General features: G+C 42.0%; 1 protein-coding gene across 1 annotated transcript in view; it reads left to right on the forward strand.

The window, feature by feature from the left end:
- Positions 1 to 10,938, forward strand: part of LOC146835431 (uncharacterized) — a 96,569-nt gene extending 85,631 nt beyond the window's left edge. Inside the window, exon 2 of the mRNA XM_085602996.1 lies at positions 8,274 to 10,938. Within this exon, the coding sequence (XP_085459122.1) occupies positions 8,936 to 10,690 (1,755 nt within the window). The 5' untranslated portion in view covers positions 8,274 to 8,935 and the 3' untranslated portion in view covers positions 10,691 to 10,938. The remainder of the gene's footprint in view (positions 1 to 8,273) is intronic.
- The last annotated feature ends 13,988 nt before the right edge of the window (positions 10,939 to 24,926 follow it).

Raw genomic sequence — 24,926 nt, forward strand, 5'->3', positions numbered from 1 at the left:
TTTGCGCCACATGCCGATACTGTCAAGCATAGTAGGCGTCGTTTTATTGCTACGCAGAGCTATTTCTAGCATTTCTATCTTATGGTTGTCGAAGGAACCCATCAGTGGCCACTGACTCTCGGGGTCCTTCCTTGTATATTTATGCCATAGCTTGCTGTAAGCTATGGCGACTAGTCCATATTTAGTGAACATGTCCTTATTAGGGGTGCCTTCCAGTGGAGCCGGATGGTCCACCTCTAATAAGCGGTCCGGGCAGAACCAACTACCAATCAGTGGGGAGAAGATAGGCATGACGGGTTTCAACGGGGACAAAAGTCAGCACTACCTATCTTTTCACTGCTTGCAAAGACTAGACAGAATATCTCTATTCCTCGTTATTTGTAAGCAGAGAATACCTCCAAAGAACCAATATCGAACAACTAGTGTTCGGACAATCAATCAATCAATCAATCAATCAATCAATGGGGAGATAAAGATAGGCACGACGGGTTTCAACGGGGACAAAAGTCTGCGTTACCTACCCTTCACTATTTGCAAAGACTAGACAGAATATTTCTATTCTACATTATTTGCAAACAGAGAATATCTCAAAGAGCACTATTCTTCAAAACAATCAATGTTCGGACAATCAATCAGTGGGGAGATAAAGATAGGCACGACGGGTTTCAACGGGGACAAAAGTCTGCGTTACCTACCCTTCACTATCTGCAAAGGGAGAGAGAGAGAGTATTTCTACTCCTCCCCGTTTGTAGACAGCGAATATCTCAAAGAGAACTATCAATGAGCAATACTAGTATTTCAAATAATCAATCAATTATTTCGCAATTTGTCGTGTTTCACGACCTTACCCGGACCGCGTGGACAGTTTCTCGTCTTCCGCCTCCAGCGCCCGATCGTCCTCTACTTTCCGTATTTGCCGCGGCACTCCTGATGGTTCCCAGTCAGGACCGTAGATCACTCGAGAGAGGTCTGCTCGGAACCAGTGAAGTTCGGATGATCGGCTGCCAGACGAGGGTCTATCGGGCAGGAGCTCTCCCGATCGTTGCAGTCGTTCACTCTGTCGTCAGGACCTCTCCCACTGGATCCACGTGTCGCTGATGGGCCCCACGTTTGGGACGCCAATTGTTAAATGGTAGCGGCAGTTTCAGTCGATAACCCTTCAAGTATTGCCCGGCGGTAATCGCCTCTCATACCATTCGATAATTTACCAATGAAAGAGGCAGGCGCCGGAGACTGGAAGGCAGGAAACAAAGTTTTTATTCCGTCGGAGCAGAACACATCAGATCAGACAGCAAGGTATCGTCACGAGGTGCTCTAACTGCATCTCTGAGGCCTGGCCTCTTATACACAGGTTTATGACTTTATTGCAGGGTTATCATACATGGCACATTCTTGAGATTGTCTTGGAACATGAAAGAACATCCTCGGAATCCCCACTTCGAGCTCGTTCCCACACATATCTACAGTGGAAGTCCCCACCCCATCCACAGTAGGAGATGGCTATCACACAGCTGGACATTCCGCCAAATCCCGGGGGTGTGTGCGACCGGCCGGGTCTCAGGGGGTAGGGGCTTTTGATCTACTGTAATCCCTTTGATGTGGGGTGTTTCCCTTACAGTAGGGGCAATAAACTGCATCCGCAGGGCTAGGTGATGGCCTGGGATCAGTTCGGACAATGGGGCGCAGAGGAAGGGGGTTATCAAAGAGATGCATGACCATGTATGGGATGTCGGTCAGGCGTGGGATGTGGTTCCATGGCAGGGTCGCGCAGAAGGAGAGGGTTTATGGCCCGTGTATGAGAGAGCGGGGGTGGCCGGCGCGCGGGGGATGCTTGCAGCGCCAGGGGGACGCGCTGACGATCGGCAATGAGCAGGGAGAGACCAGGGTGCCTAAAATGGCTGCTGTGCGCTTTCCTGTGTGTCGCGCTGGGGAGAGACAAGATGGCGCAGATAATGTTCAGTTTGCAAGCTAAATTTCCACACCACTACACCCCTCACATATAAAAAGCACAGCACTCGTATGCACAGGCCAGAGATTCTTCACAATTAAACCTTTCCCACATACACCCATAACCTTCACACAGACTTTCCCACCCGCCCCACAATCTTTCTATCAGCCATCACACACCAGATTGGGTTTCCTGAAGAGGCGGCGAAGGCCCAAAAATAATAAATCAGTGTCCCAACTAAGGGGCATGATTCCATATTACAATGGCCATCCGTTGAATGATCTCATAATGGGTCTAAAAATCCAAGCAGACATCATCAAACAAAGGAACATTTTACAATGCTTTTTGCTACTGATTGCTTGTGATGCAAAACGGGACAAATAGAACTGTTCGTTTCGCTTCCTTGGATGTATGTGTTTATGTGCTGGTAGTTGTATAGTGCAAACTTAGCTCAAGAGCAACAGAACGGTGAACGAGGGCATGGGAATGCAATAATTGGGAGAAGGTCAAATGTGTGCACTGTCAGGTCAGCAGAGGGGCTCTTTGAAGATGTGTGTCTTCAGCTTTTTTTTTTTTAGATGCAGCAGAGTTGGTACTGATAGGATATCAACAAGCATTTGCAACGCAATAGGTCTCGCATTTACGTGAGTTTAAGCTATTGCCATTGTAAATGGCAATGCCTTTTATTTATGTTTTAAAAACGAAAACTAAAGTAAAAGGCATTGTTATTTGCAGCTCAAAGTAGCGTAAATTTTCAAAACCAACACATAGATAAAAGGTTTGTCATTTACATTGCCAATAGCTCAAACCTTTGCAAATGCGAGACCTATTGCATTGCAAATGCTCGTTCTGGTCTGTAGTTTATTTATTTATCTGCAGTATTTGTAGAGCGCAAACGCTCATCCCCAGATGGATATCACAGCGCTAAAACTGCCACATGGTGTGTCAACCAGAATACTGGGGGAAGGGGCAATTCATTAGAGCGGGTCGGTTACTCTGGGAAGAGCCATGTTTTGAGCTTTTTCCTGAACTTGACATAATTGCTAGTGAGGCGGAGGCCCAGGGGTAAGAGATTCCACTGAGCCGCTGCCAGATGGGTAAAGGAGCAGGCTCCGACCTTTGACATGCTTGGTTTTGGCTAAAGCTAGGTGTAGTGATCTCAAGTTTCTTGTTTGTAAAATCCCACCCTCTTGATCGAATGATCGCAGGGCCAGGCTCGTGGAGTGTCTTGTGTGTATGGCAGAGAAGCTTGAATGATGCTTTTTTTTTCCAGCTACGCAACCAGTGGTTGGTTTTTAGGCATGCTGAAGTAGAGCCATATCTATCTTTGTTGCAGATGAGTTTTGCATCTGCATTTTGTATCACCTGCAAGTGAGTAAAAAGATAGTCAGCCATACCCACATATAGAGCATTTCTGTAGTCTTACCTACTATTGATTAGGGCTTGGCCTACGGTTCAGTGCCAATCGACTGGAATCCAACAAAAATGTTTCCTGAGGATGCTGAGCAACCCAAGCATCTACCACAAGTGAAATTGACTTGCTCCTGTATGGATAAAGACTCATTGATTAGGACTCTTAAGTTTTTCGGTGCTTTTTTTTTTTTAGCTCGTGTGCGTGGCCCAAGGATTCTTGCCACCTCGATGAATCCTAACTCTGATGATCACCTCCAGAATATCAGAATTGCCATTTTTTCGGTGTTTAGGCAGTGAGCCATCATCCAACAAGCGACATCACAAAGACAGCTGGAGAAGTTTTTCCTGGTCTCTTCTTGCTTCTCCCTCATCGAGATGACCAGGTCGGTTTCGTCTGCGTATGAGCAGATCTCAAATCCCCAGTTTCTAGCCATTTTGGCGAGGGAGGCCACATACACGTAAAAAAGTGTCAGGCTTAGGGAGGAATACTGTGGCACCCCGCATCAATGGAAGATCTAAAAGTATTCAGCTGAACGAACTGGGTCCTTTTGCTCAGAAAAAATCTAAACCATCATAGAGCTGTGGAGAGGTGCCCTATCTCGTGATTTTTTTTTCTCAATCATTTGGCTATGTGAGATGGTATCAAATGTCGCAGAAAAATCCAGTAGAATCAGGGTGACAGCTTTGCCCTGACCTACTTCTAATCAAATGTTATCCAAAACAGCAAGAAGTGTGAATTATGTGCTGTTCTTGGCTCTGAATCCAGCCTGAAAAGGATCCAACAGGTTGTTGTCCTCCAGAAAGTTGTCAGCTGACTGTTGACAAGTCTTTCCAGGACTTTGGACATATAAGGAAGCAGGGATATAGCATGTCCGGGTACTCTGCATTTGTCAAGGAAAAGTAAAAAATATAAGTCAAATACTGACTTAAAGTGGGAGGTGGGTGGGAGAATATAAAGTGGAGACTGGGTCGAGCGGGGAGCCTGACTTGACCTCTGGCATCAGCCTCTCAACCTGTTCCCTTGACGTGTTTACGAGATTCCCCAAGCGAGGTCTCGCCTCCGGGTGTGGCCCTAGCTGATCCAAGGGAAGCTCTCTTAAGGAGGGTTGAGTATCGAAGGTGGAGTAGATTTTATCATTTTTATCTGTGAAGTGATTAGCTATTGCTCCACAATGGGGGTCTGAAGGGGCAATGGTTTGTAATAAGCTGGTGGGCTGGGAGAGTTCTTAAAATAAAGAACAGATATATAAATTGTAAGTGACATGTAATCCACTATGAAAGAACATAGAAACATACAGAGGTACCCAGAATGGGACTTAAACCGAGCTTTTAATTACATTAAGGAATTGGCATCTTCAGTAGTGGTTTATAATGCCGCAGGTGACACAGTGCAACAGCTCAGTGCTTTTGTGAAAGAGTAAGGTGCATAGGCAAAGGTGATTCTATCACAATAGCCTTCCCACAGCATGAAATCTCACGGCATAATTTAAGTATTGTAGATTAACTTTAACTCAGATATTTAATACCACTGTTTGAACTGTCCGTATTTTATAAAAGGTTGATGTTTCGGCCACTGTGGTTTACCTAACGAGGGCCATCATCAGGACAGTCAATCAGAAAGAACAAGAAAAAAAATGGATTACCGCATGAGTGATGAGGCACCTACAAAGCAGTCAGGTGCTACATCACTCTTTCAATGCTAGAAGCAGCTCTCAACAGTTCGCACTGACGTGTCACCTTCTTGCTTCTCGTTTTCGGTCCAGGTACACTACTGCACTTTATATTTACCACTTTCTTTTCAGCCTGCGGCTATTCCCCTCTGTGGCTAGTCTTCTTTATATTCAGTTAGCCACTAGTGTTATCTTTTGGAATAGGTTTTACACTGTTATTTATTTTTGTCACCTCTTGGTTTGTTTCCTACACTCTGGTTTCCTGACACTTGGCATTCACTACCTATTGCCTCTATCTCTTACCCATATTGATGATTTCTTCTCCTGGCAATTTGTCTTTGAAAGAATTGGTTTCCTCTACTCCTCATCCATTGGCGGACTCTACACCGTCAGTCTCTTTTTCCATGACCTCTAATCCTGCTTTATCACTTCCCTACTTTGGCTCCTTCTGCTTCTTCTTCTGGGTGATAAGTTCTCTATCTTTTGTGTTCTTGTTCTTTTAGGTTGCTTCTCTAATTGTTTCTTGACACTGTCCTGATGATGACCCTGGTCCAACAAACCAGAGGGGTCTAAACTTCAACCTTCTATAAACATGGAGTGTTTAAACATTGATACTAAATATGTATCTGAATTATATATGTACTTAAGCTACAATATGCTAAAATTATGAAATGTGGCATTTCATTTTGTGGCCCGCTTATTGTAAAAGAATTGTCTTTACACCTTACTTTTTCACAAACGCACTGTACCATTGCACTGTTGCATGTGTCATCATAAACCACTATTGAAGATGGAAATACATTACTGTAATTAGAAGTTTGGTATGATTCTTATTATATTTCTACTCATTTCAGGGATCTCCATTGGCTACCTATGGCTAAACGTAGCCAATTTAAAGCACTCAGCTTTGTCTCCAGAGCACTTGTTTATTCTGGACCACACTTTTTGAGGATTCTGGTGTCCCCTTCTTGTCCTTTGAGATCCTTGAGCTCTCCTAACCTCAGACTGGCTCAGGCAGAGCTGGTTTGTCACTTCAGCGAGGAAGGGCGTTCTGGTAGATATCTGGCACCTAATTTATGGAACCCCCTCCACTTGAGTCAGACGTAGGCTGTATCCTGCAGACAACAGAAGACTTGGCTGTTCTAATCTGACAGGTGCTGCTGCTGTGACCGATAGGACTTCTTCCTCTGGTGCTGGGAAACCCTATGTGGGTAGCTATGCGCTATATAAATTCTTAAAATATAAATATAAATAAATAGGATTATTAGAGTATTAAAGAATGGGCTGCTTGATTATTATTTTTTCTGTTTGTGAATATACTAGTTAATTGTTCCCCACTCCTTGTTGCAGAATAATTAGGCATATGACCCACATAGTAGCAGGTTATGAGAACCAGTGAAGATTTACCCTTGGTGACTGAATTAGGCAAACACCTTTTGACTAATTCTATATTTGAGACACCAAAGTGTTATTTACTGCAGATGATTAGTGAGCTAAACCATTTAGTTCTAATAACAAACAAGGACCTCGAGGGGCCCATTACTTTTCGTCTTCAGATCTTCTGGACAGGAACTCATTACATCCTGTCTTGGGCAAACTGATAATTATTTTTAGGAGGGAGAAAATAGTCTAATAATTTATACTAAGCAATAGTGCATACTTAATCATTTTGAGCAAAGTCTTATTACTAAAGCGATTGGTTAAAAGCAAAATAGGTTTCAGCTTTTTTCTTTTTGTAGCGAGACTCATTATTAGAGAGTACAATTAGCAGGTACCTCCCTCCCGCAGGTAACCTAGATATGTGACATTGGCTCATCTGTACTCAGCCCTAGGGACAATTACCATTTCCTAATATCCAATCAATTACACAGCTCTGCCCAAACTTTTGGGAGGAGACCAATCATTGGAGAGTACAGTTGTCTGCCAGGTACCCTCATCTTAGTTGAAACCATTTGGGGTGAAGCTACCCGCTTGCTCATTGAGCGTTCCAGGTAGACAGTTACTGCTGCCCTTTCACAGGTCACCACACCAAATTCTTGTAGGTGGTACTGTTTCATAGTTTGAGGCAGAGCTCAAAGTTTATAGTTGGCAAAGTGTACTGAGATCCAGATGTCTGCATTTAGAGTCAAAAGGGTTTACAGGGGGAGGGTGGATAAAGGAGTGCAGAAGGAGATACAGGAAAAGGGGACACAGTTATCTCTGACTACAACTAACCTTATGAATCACCCTACAGCCTTACTGATGTCATACATACCGGGGCACTCCAACTTGGGTAATCAACCGTACATGTATCCATGCACTCACGTGTCATGTACTCAGGTAGATTGAGGTGCTGGGGGGATGTTGTGAATTAGAAGAAGTATTTACTAGGGAGTACCAGTAGGTAGTTCACGCTATGAGGCTCAGGTAAAAACAGAGTCTGTACCTCATTACTTGAAACTGCTGCCATCGACTGTTATGAGTGTCATGGCCTGGGCGAGAGCCCTGTATTCGTCAGTGCAAAAAATATACTACCATAGGCTGGACTCCAAACCAAAAAGGTTAGCGTTTAAAAAAAAACAAAACTCTTTTTATTGAGATTTTACAAATTCATATAACATGGTAGAGCTGTTTCATCGTATCTAGAACATCTGTCACCAGCAGACATGTCAACATAAATTATGGGTACGTGGCAGCCCCAGAGCTTGGGGCGGTGTTGAAGCGGGGTGCAACATTTGAGGGTTTCACTTTGCCATCCTTTTAGAAGTAAAAAAGATGTAACATGTTACACAGAAGTTAGGCCTTTCAGTACAGTTCAGTGTGTTTGTAAGATTGCTAAGTTGCAGTTTTTGTTGTGTCGGAGGCATCTGCCAGGGGATGTTTGGTATTCAGCCTAAAGCTATCCAAAAGTTTGTATTATTTCTTTATGGGTTTTGAGTTGCTGAAAGATGCAAACATAGCAAGACCATACACGCCTACTGTTTGGGGAATTAATGGGCATAGGAAATGTGGTGCAAACGAATTATCACTTTGCTGCTGGATTTTGCTTCTTCCTTTCTAAATACTTCTGGTTGTATTTGTATGTGTTTTAATGCTTAGTTGAGGTATTATTTTTAATGTAAGAAACCTCCTTTACTAATGGTAAAGGTTTACAAGAAAATCATGTATTTTATAACCAGTTACAAACTTAGTGACATCTACTGTTTTCATACTGCAAGAGAGAGATTTATTAAAAGTTTCCATGTTCTTTTTACATCCAACAGAGAGTGGACTGCAAAGTACAGAACAGGGATGTGAATAATGGATATAATGTTTAAAGCTGTCAGTAATCTGCTTAGACGTGGCAGAAAAAAAATTCCTCCTGTATGCAGAAAAACAAAAATGCAGTAAGTGACCGACATACCTGCAAACGAGTGAGAGGAGCTGCAAGAAGCTGAGCAGTGGCCATACATGCCACAAGACTAAAAAGAAAGCAATCAAAATTCAAGCCAAGGCTATGTTCCCAACACATCGTTTCATGTCTGAGTGTTCAATACCTCCTATCATCCGAAGAATCACTTGATCTGTTTGCAGCAGTTTTTCTCATTTTGAATTGATAACAGACCATCAACAAGTAGAGTAGTGCCTCACCACCACATCACAGCAACCAGAGAAAAGTAGAAAAATGCACAGAAGAGCAAAGTGGGGGTCTGCTACATACAGTAGCAAGCACTGTCCCTGCTTGGACTGACTCCGACTTAAGCACATTCTTCGTGCTTATGAGTACAAAAGAAAATCCACTTTAAAACAGAACCCCCACCCAACAAGGAAGCCAACGGTATGCTGAGCGTGGAAAGAGTTTAATGACCATTCAGAGTACACACATTCACATTATTAAATTAGAATCCACACACATTCGGTGACTATCTTGTGTGCTCTCTCCACAATGTTGGCCCATCATCAGACTCAGTCTTGGGAAGTACACAACCATGTAAGCAGCCAGGAAACACTAACACACAGAGACAAACCATACACATGCAGTGAATATAAGAGAACCTACACTTTCTCTTCACAAACAACGTACCATCAACAAACACACACAGCGGAAAAGCCATACTGGTGCACTGAATGTGGATGTAATTTTAGTGAATACTCAACACTAAAGAGCCATCAACAAACACAACAAGAAGAAACAAACTATGAGTACACTGAATGTGAGATAACCTTTTATCGTTCTAGACCACTAATAAGCCATCAGCAAAAACAGGCTGGAGAAAAACCTTTCAAATGCCTTGAATGTGGGAAAAGCTTTCGTCATGCATCGGGCTTGAGTATGCATAAGCGAACACACGCTCAGGAAAAAACATACAAATGTGCTGAATGTGGGAAGGGATTCAATGATTTATCAAATCTAAGGGCCCATCAGCGAACACACACTGGGGAAAAACCATACAAATGCAGTGAATGTGGGAAAAGCTTTACTCAGTCATCACACCTCAAACGCCATCAACAAAAACACACAGCAGAAAAGCCTTACATGTGTAGTGAATGTGGTAAAAGCTTTAGTCACTTTTCAGTGCTACAGAGCCATCAACGAACACACATAGAGAAAAAACCTCACAAGTGTAGTGAATGTGGGAAGAGTTTTAATCGATCATCAAATCTGAAGCGCCATAAACAAATGCACACAGGAGAAAAAGTTCACAGTTGCAATGAATGTGGGAAGAGCTTCTATCACGCAGGAGCTCTAATGATCCATCAGCGAAAACACACAGAAGAAAAAACATTCAAATGCACTGAATGCTTGAAGAGCTTTTATCATCCATCGGACCTGAGTGTCCATTTGCGTACACACAACGGGGAAAAACCATATGAATGCAGCGAATGTACAAGAAGTTTTAGTTTGCCTTCAGCCTTACATACGCACCAGCGAACACACACTGGGGTAAAACCTCACAGGTGCAATGAATGTAAGAGGAGCTTTCGTTTCTCATCAGATCTAAAGAGCCATCAGCGAATACATACAGGGGAAAAACCTCACAGGTGCAGCGAATGCGGAAAGAGTTTTACTGGCTTCTCCACCCTTAAGTGCCATCAGCAAACGCACAGAGGAGAAAAACCCCATGGGTGCAGTGAATGTGATATGAGCTTTAACCAATTTTCAAACCTCAAGTTCCATCAGCGAACACACACAGGGGAAAAACCTCATGGATGCATGGATTGTGGGAGGAGTTTTAGTCACCCATCGGTCTTACAGACACATCAGCGTACACACACAGGCGAAAGACCATACCATTGCATTGAATGTGGGAAGAGCTTTAGACACTCATCAGTCCTAAAAATCCATCAGAGAACGCACACTGGTGAAAAACCATACAGGTGTAGTGAATGTGGTAAGAGTGTCAGTGATTTATCAAACTTAAGAGTCCATCAGCGAACACACACAGGTGAAAAGCCCTACAGGTGCAGTGAATGTGGGAAGAGCTTTAGTCATTCATCAAACTTGCAGAACCATGAGCGAACACACGCAGGTGAAAAACCATATAGGTGCAGTGAATGTGGAAAGAGCTTTAGTCAGTCCTCAGTCCTAGAGAATCATCAGCAAACACATGCATGGAAGAAACCACATTGGTGCAGTGAATGTGGGAAGAGTTTCCGATATTTATCACGACTAAGGGTCCATCAAAGAATACACACTTGAGAAAAATCATACAAATGCGGAGAATGTAAGAGGATATTTAGTTTATCATCTGAACTAACAAGACATCAATTAACGCACACAGGAGAATAATCAAGTTTTCCGAATGCGACAAATACTTTACCCAGTCACCTGCCCTAAAGTGTCATGAAATAACACACAGTAAAAAAACAAAAAAACATTGAGTGCATGTGGGACGAGTGTAGTTCAGTATTCACATCTTAAAGTGTCACTAACAAACCCAAAGTGCATGTGCGTATATATATATATATATATATATATATATATATATATATATATATATATATATACCAGTACAAAGAAGAGAAAACGCACTCTCAAAGGTCAGTCGTTTTTTAATTAACAATCGCTACGCGTTTCGACACAACTTGTGTCTTGGTCACACGATTTTTGCTAGGTTCACAAACGTACATATAGGTATATGTAAACATAAAAGAGGTGCTAACGTATTGCTCACATTAAGCTATATATGCGGCCGCCATTTCTGAACAGGTTTAAAGCCTCATGCATTTGAATGAATACGTACATGTTCCCTTGCCAGAGGGTTAGCAGTTGGACTGTACAACAACTTAATAATCAACATTACTGGACTGTAAATTCTAGTAATGCAAAATCATGTTAACAAAAAATGGAATTAATGCAAAATCATGTTAGCAGAAAATTGAGTCACTTTTCCGAGTTTACTATACAACAAGCTGTTTGTGCAGGCTTGAGGGCATTTCAACCAACTTTATCGATTGCATGTTGTCTCTCACGGACAATTACTCGTAAACCAGGGTTACTGAAGCCATGTGAACTATACGTATATGCGTCAAGCGGATAGTGAGCAATACGTTAGCACCTCTTTTATGTTTACATATACCTATATGTACGTTTGTGAACCTAGCAAAAATCGTGTGACCAAGACACAAGTTGTGTCGACACGCGTAGCGATTGTTAATTAAAAAACGACTGACCTTTGAGAGTGCGTTTTCTCTTCTTTGTACTGGTATTTGGATTATCCGGCAGTGGGTTCGCCGGACAACGCACCACCTGACGAGGGCTTGGATCCCGGAAGGACCCGACTGGTATTGATATATATATATATATATATATATATATATTCACTTAAAAAACCATAGGTTTCACACATGTTATAGTTAGGTGGACATTTCACTCGTAAAAAACCAATGAAATTCCCCCGTTATAGTTAGGTCAGATAACTATAACTCGCGCGCCCGCAATCCAGTGCTCATGACGTCACATATTACATCACTCATGACATGGTCAGTGGCATCACTCATGACATCATTCTTGTGATAGAGTGGCGGTCGCGCGAGTTATAGTTATCTGACCTAACTATAACGGGGGAATTTCATTGGTTTTTTACGAGTGAAATGTCCACCTACCTATAACATGTGTGAAACCTATGGTTTTTTAAGTGAATTTGCAAGGTTTTTTTAATGCTAATTCCTAACTATAACGTGTGTGAAACCTATGGTTTTTTAAGTGAAATTGGAATATGGAACGCAATCTTGAAAAACACGAGGATGAAGTGGTGCAACGCAACAACGAAAATTTCGCAGAGATGAAGATGACTATGAATTCGGCACAATCTTCACGTTTGCAAAGAAATTTAAAGTCTATAAAAAGCAATGGGAAACAAACAAGGTGACCGTCGATCCTCTCACAGGTCAAGTAACCAGTGAATCTGAGTCCGACCTAAGTGAAGGCGAACAAAGACCATCAACATCACGGAAATTCTCTTTTTTTAGAAGAGATGAAGCTGCTATACCAGGAGCAGCAAGCACCCAGAAACAAGCCAAGAGGCCGTGGCACAGGCAGAATGAGAGGAAGAGGAAGGGTCAACTTTCTTCCAGGGGAACAACAAGAAAGACAAGAAGGGGGAAACGGAAGAAGCGGCAGATACAACCTGAGAAACCGAACGGTGACAAGAAAATAGAGCCAATATGTCTAAAAACTCCAAATCTAGTCATCAATCTCTCAAGATACAAGCTCACAAAACCTGAACGTGATTGTTTTAAATAAAGGCCTTTCATTCTGTCCTGAAATACATCAAGACTTGATTGAAACAAAGATAGATCTTTACAAGTACATAAGGAAACTGAAACTAAGGAAATTCTTTGCGAAACAATCATTTAAAACAACGGATGAACCACTACAGATAACAGACATGGAAAATCTTGACCCTTATAAAATTGGAGAAATACCACAATTACGTATTGCATATGAATTAGCCAATTAAATGGATGCAACTGAAATCTCAGACAACCAAATTCTGAAGGAAATGGATATTCTAACAGACAAACGAAGACCTACACAATTTAAGAAAAAATCAAGGTTCTGTCCAGCCCTACATCCGGGCAATAAGATTGATACATTCTACGAACTGGTCCTAGCGGATCTGGAGAAAATGCAAAACGTCCAAAATAACAACAATCGAGAGAACCTAACCAAAAAAGAACGATGTGCCTTACAAACACTCAAAAACAACAATTTAATTGAAATCAAACCAGCCGATAAAGGTGGCAACATTGTAATTCAAGACAAACAGCAATATATAGGAGAGGCCATGCGTCAATTGCAGAATAGAACCAATTACGAATGTCTGGAAAAAAATCCTATCAATGATCTCAAATTGAAACTGAGCGACAAGCTAAATGAATGGCAAGGCAAGGGCCTACTAACGGAAGATGAGAAGATATTTCTTATGGTGGAGAATCCAACAATACCCACCATTTACTTTCTTCCAAAAGTACATAAGACACTGAATAAACCACCAGGACGGCCGATCATCTCCAGCTGTGGAAGCCTGTACGAGAACATGTCTTTATATGTGGACCATTTTTTGGCACCTATCGTTCCAACACTCAGTTCTTACATTAAGGACACTGGAGACTTTTTACGTATCATTAATGGAGACCCAATGGCAATCCAATTATCTCCTGATAACAATTGACGCAGTGTCCTTATATACCTCGATTAATCATGACAAAGGACTACATGCCATTTCCTATTTCTTAAAACAGAGACCAATCTGTGAACTAGCGCACTCCGAGATGTTAATTGAAATGATCTCCATGTGCCTCAATAACAATATCTTTCTATTTAATAAGAAAATGAATGTACAACGCTGCGGTACTGCAATGGGAGTTTCTTTCTCTCCAAGCTATGCGAACCTCATGATGGGATGGTGGGAGAGGTGCATAGCCTGGAGAGAAGAAAACAACCACCACATGGTGAACGTAGCCCTCTGGCTACGCTTCATAGACTATTTATTTCTGCTCTGGAAAGGAACTGAAAAAGAATTCGAATGTTTCTTCACGGAACTGAACAACAATGATGTGGGATTGAGCTTCACATACAATTTGAGCTCCAAAGAAATTTATTTCTTGGACACCAAGGTCTACATCAAGGATGAGCATATACACACTACACTTCACAGAAAAAAGACAGCAACCAATAGTCTACTACATGGCGAGAGCTTTCACCCTCGCTCGCTGAAAAAGAGTATACCGTCCGGCGAATTGTTGCGTATGAAGAGAAATTGCTCAGAAAAAGAAGAAATGCAGAAAAAATGTGAGGAAACCAAAATTCGCTTCTTACAACGTGGATACAGACACGCTGATATCAAACAAGGAGAATCAAAAATGAAAGAAAAAAGCAGAGCAGAAATATTGACAACAAAGTCAAAGGAGAAAAAGGCTGAAATTACAAAAGAAGAAACTGATGAAAACTAGCCTCGACTAATACTGACCTACAGCAAGGAAACATGTAAGATTAGAAAGATATTGAATAAATACTGGAACGTGCTACAGAAAGATCCTGACATAGGCACAACCATAGGAGAACATCCAATGATATCTTACAAAAGAGCACTGAATCTCTCGGACCACCTAGTAAGAAGTCATTTTCAAGCACTGAAATCTGAATCTTGGCTGCAGTCCAGATCAAAAGGCTTTTCAAAGTGTATGTCTTGCAAAGCATGCAAGATTGGAAAAAATCTAAAAAATTTGAAAGACCCAACTGGCAAGATCTTTGAAATTAGAGAAACCATAACATGCGACTCAACCGTTGTTGTTTATATACTTCAATGCTTTTGTGGGAAACAGTACATAGGAAGTACAATATGCCCTTTAAAGAAACGCATACTGGAACATACACGTGCCATACAAAATATGGACAGTACCTATGCAATTGCAAAACATATGTTGTCTCACACGGGTAAATCCTGGCTTGATGTAAAATACTCAGGACTCGTGACAGTACCTCCAAATGAGCGCGGAGGAAATCGCATTCAGAAACTGTGAAGACTAGAATCACGCATGATAATGAGGTTTAAAACTAAACATCCCCTAGGTTTGAACGGGGATGAGGAGCTCCATGTCCATCTGTAGACATCCAATGGCATTTGATGTACTAAACTAATCAACAGAAATGTAACAATGCTATACCCTTGAAAATCAATAGAATGTGTTCTCTCCTTTTAGCATCAGGATTGAAATGGGTATTGAACCTTAACCGAACTTTCCAACAGCCAACCTTAACCAATATATGTGCAAGATACAATGCATATTAACTTTAACTATTGCAACATACTCCATAAATGTGAGATGGAATAACGGGCACTTAGCCCTGTAATGTGCAATCACACCAAGCTTCACAATGTCACTTAGACCAGTTAATGTGTAAATTATGTTAAACATTGTTCATTAATTTACAGGCCATCAATGTGATGTTATACTTTCATTAGCAAATTGCATGCGCAAATTCTATCATTGTATTTCTGATGATAATTACATAGCCATTATTCTAATGACTATGCGCCAATCAAGGACGGCACAACACTGACCAAATCACATTTATTTGGTAGTATGTTAAAATGTAAACTCTAGCGCGGGAATGAATGAAATTCTCTGCATCTGTAAGTATGTAAACTACCATACCCACAATGCACCACAATGGCACCTTGTTACTAAAGTATAAAAGTAAAAATGAAAGAAGGACCAATGTAACAATCTACCGTGACCAGGAACTTCGGTTCGAAACGCGTAGGGAGGTTTACGATTTGTAATTAAAATAACATCTTTGCTGCTGAGAGGAGTGCCGCGTCATTCTTTGACTTTGAGACTGATATCTTTTCACAAGATCGCTGTCCTGGTCTCGACGTGAGCACCGGCTGTGAATGTGCTCCCTTCGTGGCAGGACGTTTGAGATAACAATATATATATATATATATATATATATATATATATATATATATATATATATATATATATATTCACAGAAAAAACCATAGGTTTCAGGGGTGTTATAGTTAGCTGGACTTTTCACTCGTACAAAACCATTGAAATTCCCCTGTTATAGTTAGTTCAGCTAACTATAACTCACGCGCCCGCAATGCACTGCTGATGACGTCACATATTACATCACTCATGACATGGTCAGTGACATCACTCATGACATCACTGATGACATCTCAAATGACATCACTGATGACATCACTGATGACATCATCCTTGTGATAGAGTGGCAGACCTCCTCTTACCCTAATATAACCTTTGATACACACATTCAAAAATAGAGACTAAAATTTTCAAAACAATGGACATACCAATACCAGTTACAACAACCTCTTCAGTAATTCTAAGATCCACATACACATCCACTCATTCACCAACAGTCCTATACAGTCACTCATACATGTACTCACTCATCAAATGTACTCATACACCTATACATCCTGTTACACAATGCCACTCATCCATGGAGTTACTCACACACATAGTCACTCATGCTAATAAAGAATCAAACATACATTTACTTGCATATACAGTTATACACACACCACCACACTTTCTTCTACGGAAACTTACACATACTTAGTCTTTTAAACAAACACTTATAGAAACACATACTTATTCATACAGGAACTCTTTCAATCTCTCACTCTCACATATACTCACTTATATACACCAATAGTCACATATACTAGTTTAAAACATATGTAGTTACTCATAAAGACACTATTGAGACAGTCATTCACTCACTAACACACCCATACACACACTCATCCACCCATACAGTCCTGCACACATGCTGTGTTCAACACATACAAACAGTGAGTCACTCATTCATGCACCTATGCACTACGTAATACCCCCCACCGAACCATGCAGACACTCAGACTGATACTCAAAAAACCAACTAATAACCTATATAAACACCCATGTAGCTACTCACCAACCCATGCAGCCACTTATACACTATGACACACACAATGTGAAACATTTTTTTTTTTTAAATCGCGGGGTGTGCGCACGGTGCGAAAAACCTTACAAAAAAAAAACATACATAACTTAGCATTTAAAAAACCGTACAAATTCACTTAAAAAACCATAGGTTTCACACACGTTATAGTTAGGAATTAGCATTTAAAAAACCTTGCAAATTCACTTAAAAAACCATAGGTTTCACACATGTTATAGGTAGGTGGACATGTCATGAGTGATGTAATATGTGACGTCATCAGCAGTGGATTGCGGGGGCGCGAGTTATAGTTAGCTGAACTAACTATAACAGGGGAATTTCTAGGGTTTTGTACGAGGGAACTGTCCAGCTAACTATAACGCCCCTGAAACCTATGGTTTTTTCAGTGAATTTCTAAGGTTTTTTAAATGCCAATTCCTAACTATAACGCCCCTGAAACCTTTGGTTTTTTCAGTGAATTTCAAAGGTTTTTTAAATGCCAATTCCTAACTATAACGTGCATGAAACCTATGTTTTTTTCAGTGAATATACATATATATATATATATGTACATGTACACATATACACATTTATATATATTTTCATATATACATTTTGAGGTTGCCATTGGGTAGTTATAGTTAGGATCATATTTCCATTGAAAGTGCCTTTTTGTGTTGCTGATAACTTTGGCGCCGTTTGATGAATCTCCAAGAAACGTTCCAAAAAACTGCTACTTTTTAACTAGTTTGTGCATGGAAAGTTTTGGGTGATTTGTCAAGCAGGAACTGAGAAATATGCATTTTCCCCTAAGAACTTTAGACACCACTACAGCCCAAACCACTGAACAGATTTACAACAAATTTGACTGACAGCTAGATCTTTGTCCAGAAAAAGTTTTTTTTTTTTGTGACTCGGTGTAAACCCGTTGGGTAGTTTTTGAGCAATTAATGCTGAAAAGCTTTGCATATCTATGGACATGGGGCCTCCACGGATCCGACAGATCTCAAGTTGAGATCTAATTGGCTGCCACATCAACCAGGAAGTGGTGGCAGCTATCTAGGATTCAGGAACTAGTCCAGAATCCTCAGAAAAAAGATTTTAAAAAATGACATAAGGGGCAGAGCAGGGCTGTTGGTGGGGTCCCAAAACTTTGCGAAGGATTTGCGAATCTGCTGTAATTTCTTTTTTAAAGTACAGGCTTCAGTGCGTCTTTAAGAAAAAAAAAACAGGTGGGCCAGGGGTGACGATAAGTTTATATTTTAGGGAGGGGGTGCATGGTCCACTCTTCGAGCCTTCTCAGGCCCGGGAGCCCCAGGGCCACAGGTGGGATACACAGTGCCCGCCTTGGACACCCACAAATAACAGGTTGGGGATGAACTGAGGGCGACCCGTTTGGGCCCCAAAGGATGGGGTCCCCAGGGCCTATGAAGGTTCACGGAGGAGGGCCGTGTGGCTCCTCACCCATTTTTAGTTTAATTTGGGGCACCTACCAATAACTTAGAAGGCCTCCGGAGATGGGATTCACAGAGATACAATAGGGTCAGTGAGGAGGGCCTTGTGGCTTTGCACAGCATGGGATTGGAAGCCTCTGCCAACCCCTGTTGGCTGTCCATGGCAGGGGTTTGGCTTCACTGGAAAATGCAAAGGAATAAGTAATGTTATAGTTTGGTGAAATGTTCAGTAATAATGTAACATTTTAAACTCAAAACACCTCAGAAATTCACCGGTTATAGTTATCTCATGTAACTATAACTTGCCCCCTCGCCAATCACCGTTTTTGTTCAGGATAATGTGCTAATATTTAAAATGTATTTTTTGGAACACTGTGTGTCATTATAAGTACATTTTTGAATGCCATGTATATTGGAAGGAAATTAAAAACATGTATATAAAAATTTGTTTTTTCTTTTGTAGAACACTGGCAATACAGAGTATGCTTAACTAAACATACTTTAAAAAAAAGTAAAGTGAAGTGGAATGCGAGACAGCCCTACTTTTTGCTGACAGGATTCTGTGTTTACAATGTGCCCATACATGCGTTGCATGCCCAAGGACACACGCAGTGCTTCCCTGACAAACCGCGGCAGGCCTAACAGTTCCTTCGACAGCACGAAACAGAGCCACCTAGAGTCCCCGCAAGGGAGATAAATGAACGAGCTCTGGCAAGTTGCCTACCGCACAGGCAATCAAATAGAGATATAAACATTGCTAACCCTTAATAGAGATTAAGAATTACAAATAGTAGGCAGTGTGAATACCAGTTAAGAAAAAAACAAACCACTTAACTGATTAGCAATGAAGAAAGAGGAACAGGAAGGGACGGCACCGATATCTATACAAGAGACCGTACTATGATTGGAGAACTGTTTCTATGGGTCTCAGAGATGTAGTTCAATGTTTTTTAATTTTATTAATGACGTTCTTTAAAGGTATCAGTTGTGTAATAAAGTGAAAAAAAGAAATGCTCTTCCCTCTGCTCAAACTTGTAGTAGCAAAGGTCTGTGTAATATAGGAATTACAGAAAATACTACAGTTTAAATTAGGTGCGGCATTAAAAATACTACGTGATAAAGAGCAGATGATAGACAACCAGATTAACGGTAAAGTAGAAAGTAGAAAAAGACAAACATATATAGACCAATGGATAAAAGGATGGTTTCCTCTTATTTAGCTCAGCTCTCTGCACATTTGTATTTATTCTTTTAAAGTGCACTTGCACCTAAACAGACATCTTGACACTATAAGGAATGCGCAGAACAGTTAAAATTAGCAAAGATCAAAAGAAGAAAGGGACTAAACAAACATCCTAAAACAAGGAGCAAATTAGCAGAGGATGTGTGTTTTGAGTGCTTTCCTAAAGGCAAAGTGGGATTAGATGGCTTTGATGTGTGCCGAGAGCCAATTCTTGAATTGTGAGCCAAAGACACACTTGTAGTCCCCTCCAAGATGACAGTTTGGAAGGTATCAAGTGTGAGTTGGAGCTAAGGTTGGTTCCTGCCTAGGTTATAACGAGAGAACCGTTCTTTTAGGTAGAATTTCTCAGTGAGTTTAAAACCCTTATGCATAAGATGTACCCTTGTTTGTGTTACATCATCAAATCTTCCATCCTGAGACCTCAATAAAGTATATATTACAATGTTCTCTTTTAAACCTAACCCTGGCCAAGATCATCTGAATATAGAACCATTGCTGTAGAAACAACAGAATCTTTCCAAGGAGCTTTAAAGTACAGAAGTTAGCTGAAGTCAGTGAGTTTACCTGACTATTTATTGGAAGATGAGGGTGGGCTGCCCAGAGATGAAGGCCAGGCATTGTCTTGTCATTTATCCGGGCCATTTCCTACCAGGGGGATTTCTGTCTTGTTAGTGTTTCACATAACATAATTTTGATTTGTTCAGGAATTGGCCAGATCACAAAGACAATGAGGTAATGTTATAGATTTAGGAGCTCAGCGATGAAGACCAACAAACTGTGTATTTTTTGCATACAAAATTATGTAGCAGCTGTAGTAACTGTGTCAGTGTATGAGCATAAATATTGTGACGCATTGGTGACAGTGGACAGCCCTGTGGAATTCCACACTTGATGGTTCTGGGTGTGGAAAGAGAAGTCCAGAGATGCAAAAGTTGAAAAGTAGGAACTGTACCTATGAAGGTAAAAAAAGACCGTACACTTTGATGCAGGAGACATTAGCTGGCTAAAAACTGACTATGTTAAACTTTGATGCAGGAGACATTAGCTGGCTAAAAACTGACTATGTTAATGATTGCCAAATAGAATAGTTATATGTAAAAGTATCTTAAGAATTTGAGTATCTTAAGGGTCTTATTTGCCTAAATGATTATTGGGCGGGACAAACCTATATTTAAATTATTGATAGCAGAAACAGCTATTAAGTATACACCTTAAGACTTTTTCTGTAGGATTGATGTTTAGGTAAAATTGCATGTTGAACAGATAAGATTTTTTGTTCCTATGGTCCAAACCTGTGAATGAGAGATTCCCTACTTTACATCTCTTGAACGCTGGAACAGAGAGACAAAATCCATATTCCAAGGAGAAGGAAAGAGAAGGTCCTAAAGTTTGCTATTTCCCAAAGAAACAAACACCATTTTCGTATAAGCAGAGAATGCATGGATTCAAAAAGTAAACACTTTATTTGCAAACAAAAAAGGTTCTGTTCTACAATTACAAATGAGAGACACCACAACATTTTGAATAGTTTGAAAATAGCTTGTGTACTTTGCTAGATTCCCCAAATATGGAGTGTTCCCATAACTCAGCAACAGAGAGAAAAATGTGTCACCAATAGCACATGTTGGTAAGAAGTAAGAAAAGGAAAGATATTCTTCAGACCACGAAAATGGTAAAACAAATGGATGCTACTTAGCTGAACTGAATAGCAAAAGTGAGTGTTCTAGTATATTTGACAGCTCCATTTTTAACTGATGCCACAGCATCGAATCAGCACTTCTTGGTGTTACTGAGCTCCTGAGGCACCAATTGGATAATGGTGGAGCGGCTGCACTGATTCTGTTAGATCCCAGTGCAGCATTTGATACTGTAAACCATACTGCGTTCCTCCGGAAACTAGAGTGTCTGGGAATCAAAGATATGGCCCTGTCCTGGTTAATATCTTTTCTACAGGAACATACCTTCCAGATGCACACCATCCAACGCAGGTCAAAAGCCTACCCCTTCGTGCCAGGTGTGCCTCCAAGATCTTTTCTGAGCCAGTTGTTCTTCAACCTCTATGTACTTCCACTACCTGAGATAGTAGAAACTTGTATCATCACCCTCTTCACATATGCGAACGATACCCAAATTGTGGTATTTCTGTCATCTCAGGACAATCAGAAGGTAGAGGCCTTTAACTCCTATCGCTCGTAAGTCTCATTATGGATCGGTCCATATTCACTAAAACTGAACGTGGGCAATCTTCCCAATCTTTGGGGCCGCACATGTGGCCCACAATTATGGGTCCTCTCCAGCTGTGAAGAATTTAGGAGTTTGGTTGGATGACAAACTCACCATGAGCTAACAGATCAATAAGGTGGCAGCTTGTGCTTTTGGATCCTGAAATGGCTTAGGAAGATCCTCCACTGCATTCCTTTCTCTGCCTAGAGAACCATAGTCCAAGCCCTGGTTATTTCTATGCCCGACTATGGGAATTTTCTGTACTAAACACTGCTTAAACGCCTCCACGTTGTACAAAAGGCGCCTTCCCGCCTCTTGCTCCACCCTCCTAGGTTCACTTCCACTTCCATCATGATTAGGAACCTACACTGGTTGCCCATTGAATGGCGGGAACAATCAAGGTGTTGTGCTATATGCACAAATGCCTACCTAACACTGGACCTGGTTGTAGGAAGCTACCTCTGTATATACTATACCAAAATGTGGTATAGTATGCTCAGAGTCCAGTGGATCCCCAGAGGCTTTACAGAGACTCAAGTAGATAATACTAATACTCTCTTTTGAGGTAGTGTGGGCTTATCGGGGGGTTTTGCTAAGCATTTGTTGTATAAACATAGGCAAGAAATGATTACACACACTCAATGACTACATCCAAGACCAATGGTTTGTAAAAATAATTATTTTAGTGTATTTATGTTATAGAACCAAAGACTTTTTTGCAAGTAAATACGTTTTGCAATATCAATACTTTTCAATGTAAAAAAGGGGACAGTGCATTTTTCAACAATACAATGATATCCTATATGAGGAAACACAATCAGCAATATGCAGGTAAGTAAACGATTTACGTTATTGAGTTTTTGGATAAAGAATCAGTACCAGGTAAGGGACAAACCTGTGGCACCAGGGCAGCAGGGTGCAGAGGTCAAACTCTGTATATGGTGCCAATGTTATTCAATGGAGGAGGGGAAATCAAAGTGGTACTACTTACAGGTAAGCAGCATGGTTTGGTAACCCAGTCTCTGGGGGTTAAGGTAAGCACAAGGGGGGTGGCACAAGGTTGCACCAAACTTACATCTCCAGCAGCACTGGGGCGGCCGGGTGCAGAGTGCCAAAACAGTGTTGGGCAAACTAATGGGGAATCTCAAAGTCAGAAAAAGGCTGCAGACTCAGGCCAGGAAGCTGATCGAAGGAGACCTACAGCTGCACAGGAAAGCTGGGATGTGCTGGCGCGTCGAGACACCGTTGGTTGCTCTCCTCAAGGCCCAAGGGCTCTAGATGCAGGGGTGTCCTTTGGTATTGGGAAGCAGCTTACGGTCGCGGTTGGGAGGGGGTCGACATGCAGAGGCTGCAGGCATCGATGTGGAGTCTGGCAGGGGTCAGTCCACGGTAGACTCATGCTCAGGAGTGCTGGGGTACCTTTGCTATACCAGTGGGCCACTGGAACTTGGGCCGTGGGGTCCGGTGCAGAGGTAGTCGATTTTGCGGGTCTGCAGGCTGAGCTTTGGTCTTTAAAGTTGGTTTTCTTTTAGACACTGTCCGGCGTCCACGAGACATCAGGAGTCTTTATAGAAGGCAGGCAGTCCTTCCAGGGTTTTGGAGGTTGCTGGTCTGTGGGATGAGTCGGGAGAGCTACAAAGTTTGCAGACAAGCTGGCAGGGCTGGTACCCAGCCAGTATCTGGAGCTTCTTGTCATGCAGGATTCAGCTCTTCTTTGCCCTCTTCTTCACAGGTCATCAGTAATCTGAGGATTATGGTTCAGTGGTAACCCTAAATACTAATTTTAGGGGTATTACAGGAGTCAGAAGGTAGTAGCCAATGGGCTACTTACCTTTTGTCCTCTTCCCCCTGGTGAGGGGGCATATCCTCTTGGCTAGAGTCCTCCAAAAGAATAAGGAGGATTCTCAAAGGAGGGGGCACTTCAGCTCAGGGCACCTTAAGGATGGTCCTGGCTGAGAGGGGACACACCTCTCTTGCTTACCAATTTTCCCACGATTTTGCCACCAAAAATGGGGTTTGGTCAGAAGGCGGCATCTCCACTGGCTGGAGAGGCCCTGGTCAGCATAGCAAAGGACGGGAAGCCTTTGAGGCTCACTGTTTTTCTATGCTATTCCTGCTTGGGGTAGACGTGAAGCACCTCCCGCCAGACCAGGCTTTGTTTCTGATCCACAAGAGCAGAATGCTCCCACTTCAGGGGGTCAGCAACATGTCTCTCAATGTCTCAGGCATTGGCGTGGAACAAGAACCTTGCACCCTTAAGGACACAGGTGAGCGACCAGACGCAAGTGTGGTCCCACTTGCCTCTATCTCTCTTTGGTAGGTCCGCTTTTTTTAAAATGATTTCCCTACCTCGTCTCCTTTATCAATTGCAGAACCATCCCTATCTGATAAAACCAACATGGTTTTGCCAATTGAATGCTATTCCAGGCTGCTTTCTCTGGGGGAGGGGGGGAGGGGGGTGACTCGCGAGTGGCCCTGAGGACCTGCTTCCAGTCTACCTACTCCAGTGGAGTGGCCACCCTGGACTTTAAGGCGTATTACATGGCCTCCCACCTGCTCGTCCTCAATGATTGGTGGTATGGCGATCATGGGGACCCAACATATGCTGTGGAAGGCTGGCTGCTGGGAGACAATGCCCTCAACATGGTTCTCTATTCAGTGGCACTGCTTCGAGAGCTACCACCCGCTACAGCCACAATTTTCAAGATTTGGAGGTCGGTGGTCCGTTTTATGGGTTGGTGGGGGAGACTCACTAAGGAAACTAAATTATGGAACAATGGACAATTACCACAGCTGGTGCAACTGTCCGGCTTTCGGGGCTGGGAGGCCATTGAGATTGACACTGTGGGGGCAGTTGTACGCGGATGCACTCTCAATTCCTTTTTAGGTCTCGCCTACACAGTGGCCATGCACTGCTTTGGAGGACCTTTAGCCATTGTTCTGCTCTTTTTTGAAGCACACACTCGTGCTTGTGGCGGCATCCAGCTTGTGGGAGTGTGCAGCGGAGCGCCACAAGCACGAGTGCAGTGCTTCCAAAAAGAGCACACTG

The sequence above is a fragment of the Triturus cristatus genome, chromosome 4_2 (assembly GCF_964204655.1).
Source record: "Triturus cristatus chromosome 4_2, aTriCri1.1, whole genome shotgun sequence".
Classification (NCBI taxonomy): Eukaryota; Metazoa; Chordata; class Amphibia; order Caudata; family Salamandridae; genus Triturus; species Triturus cristatus.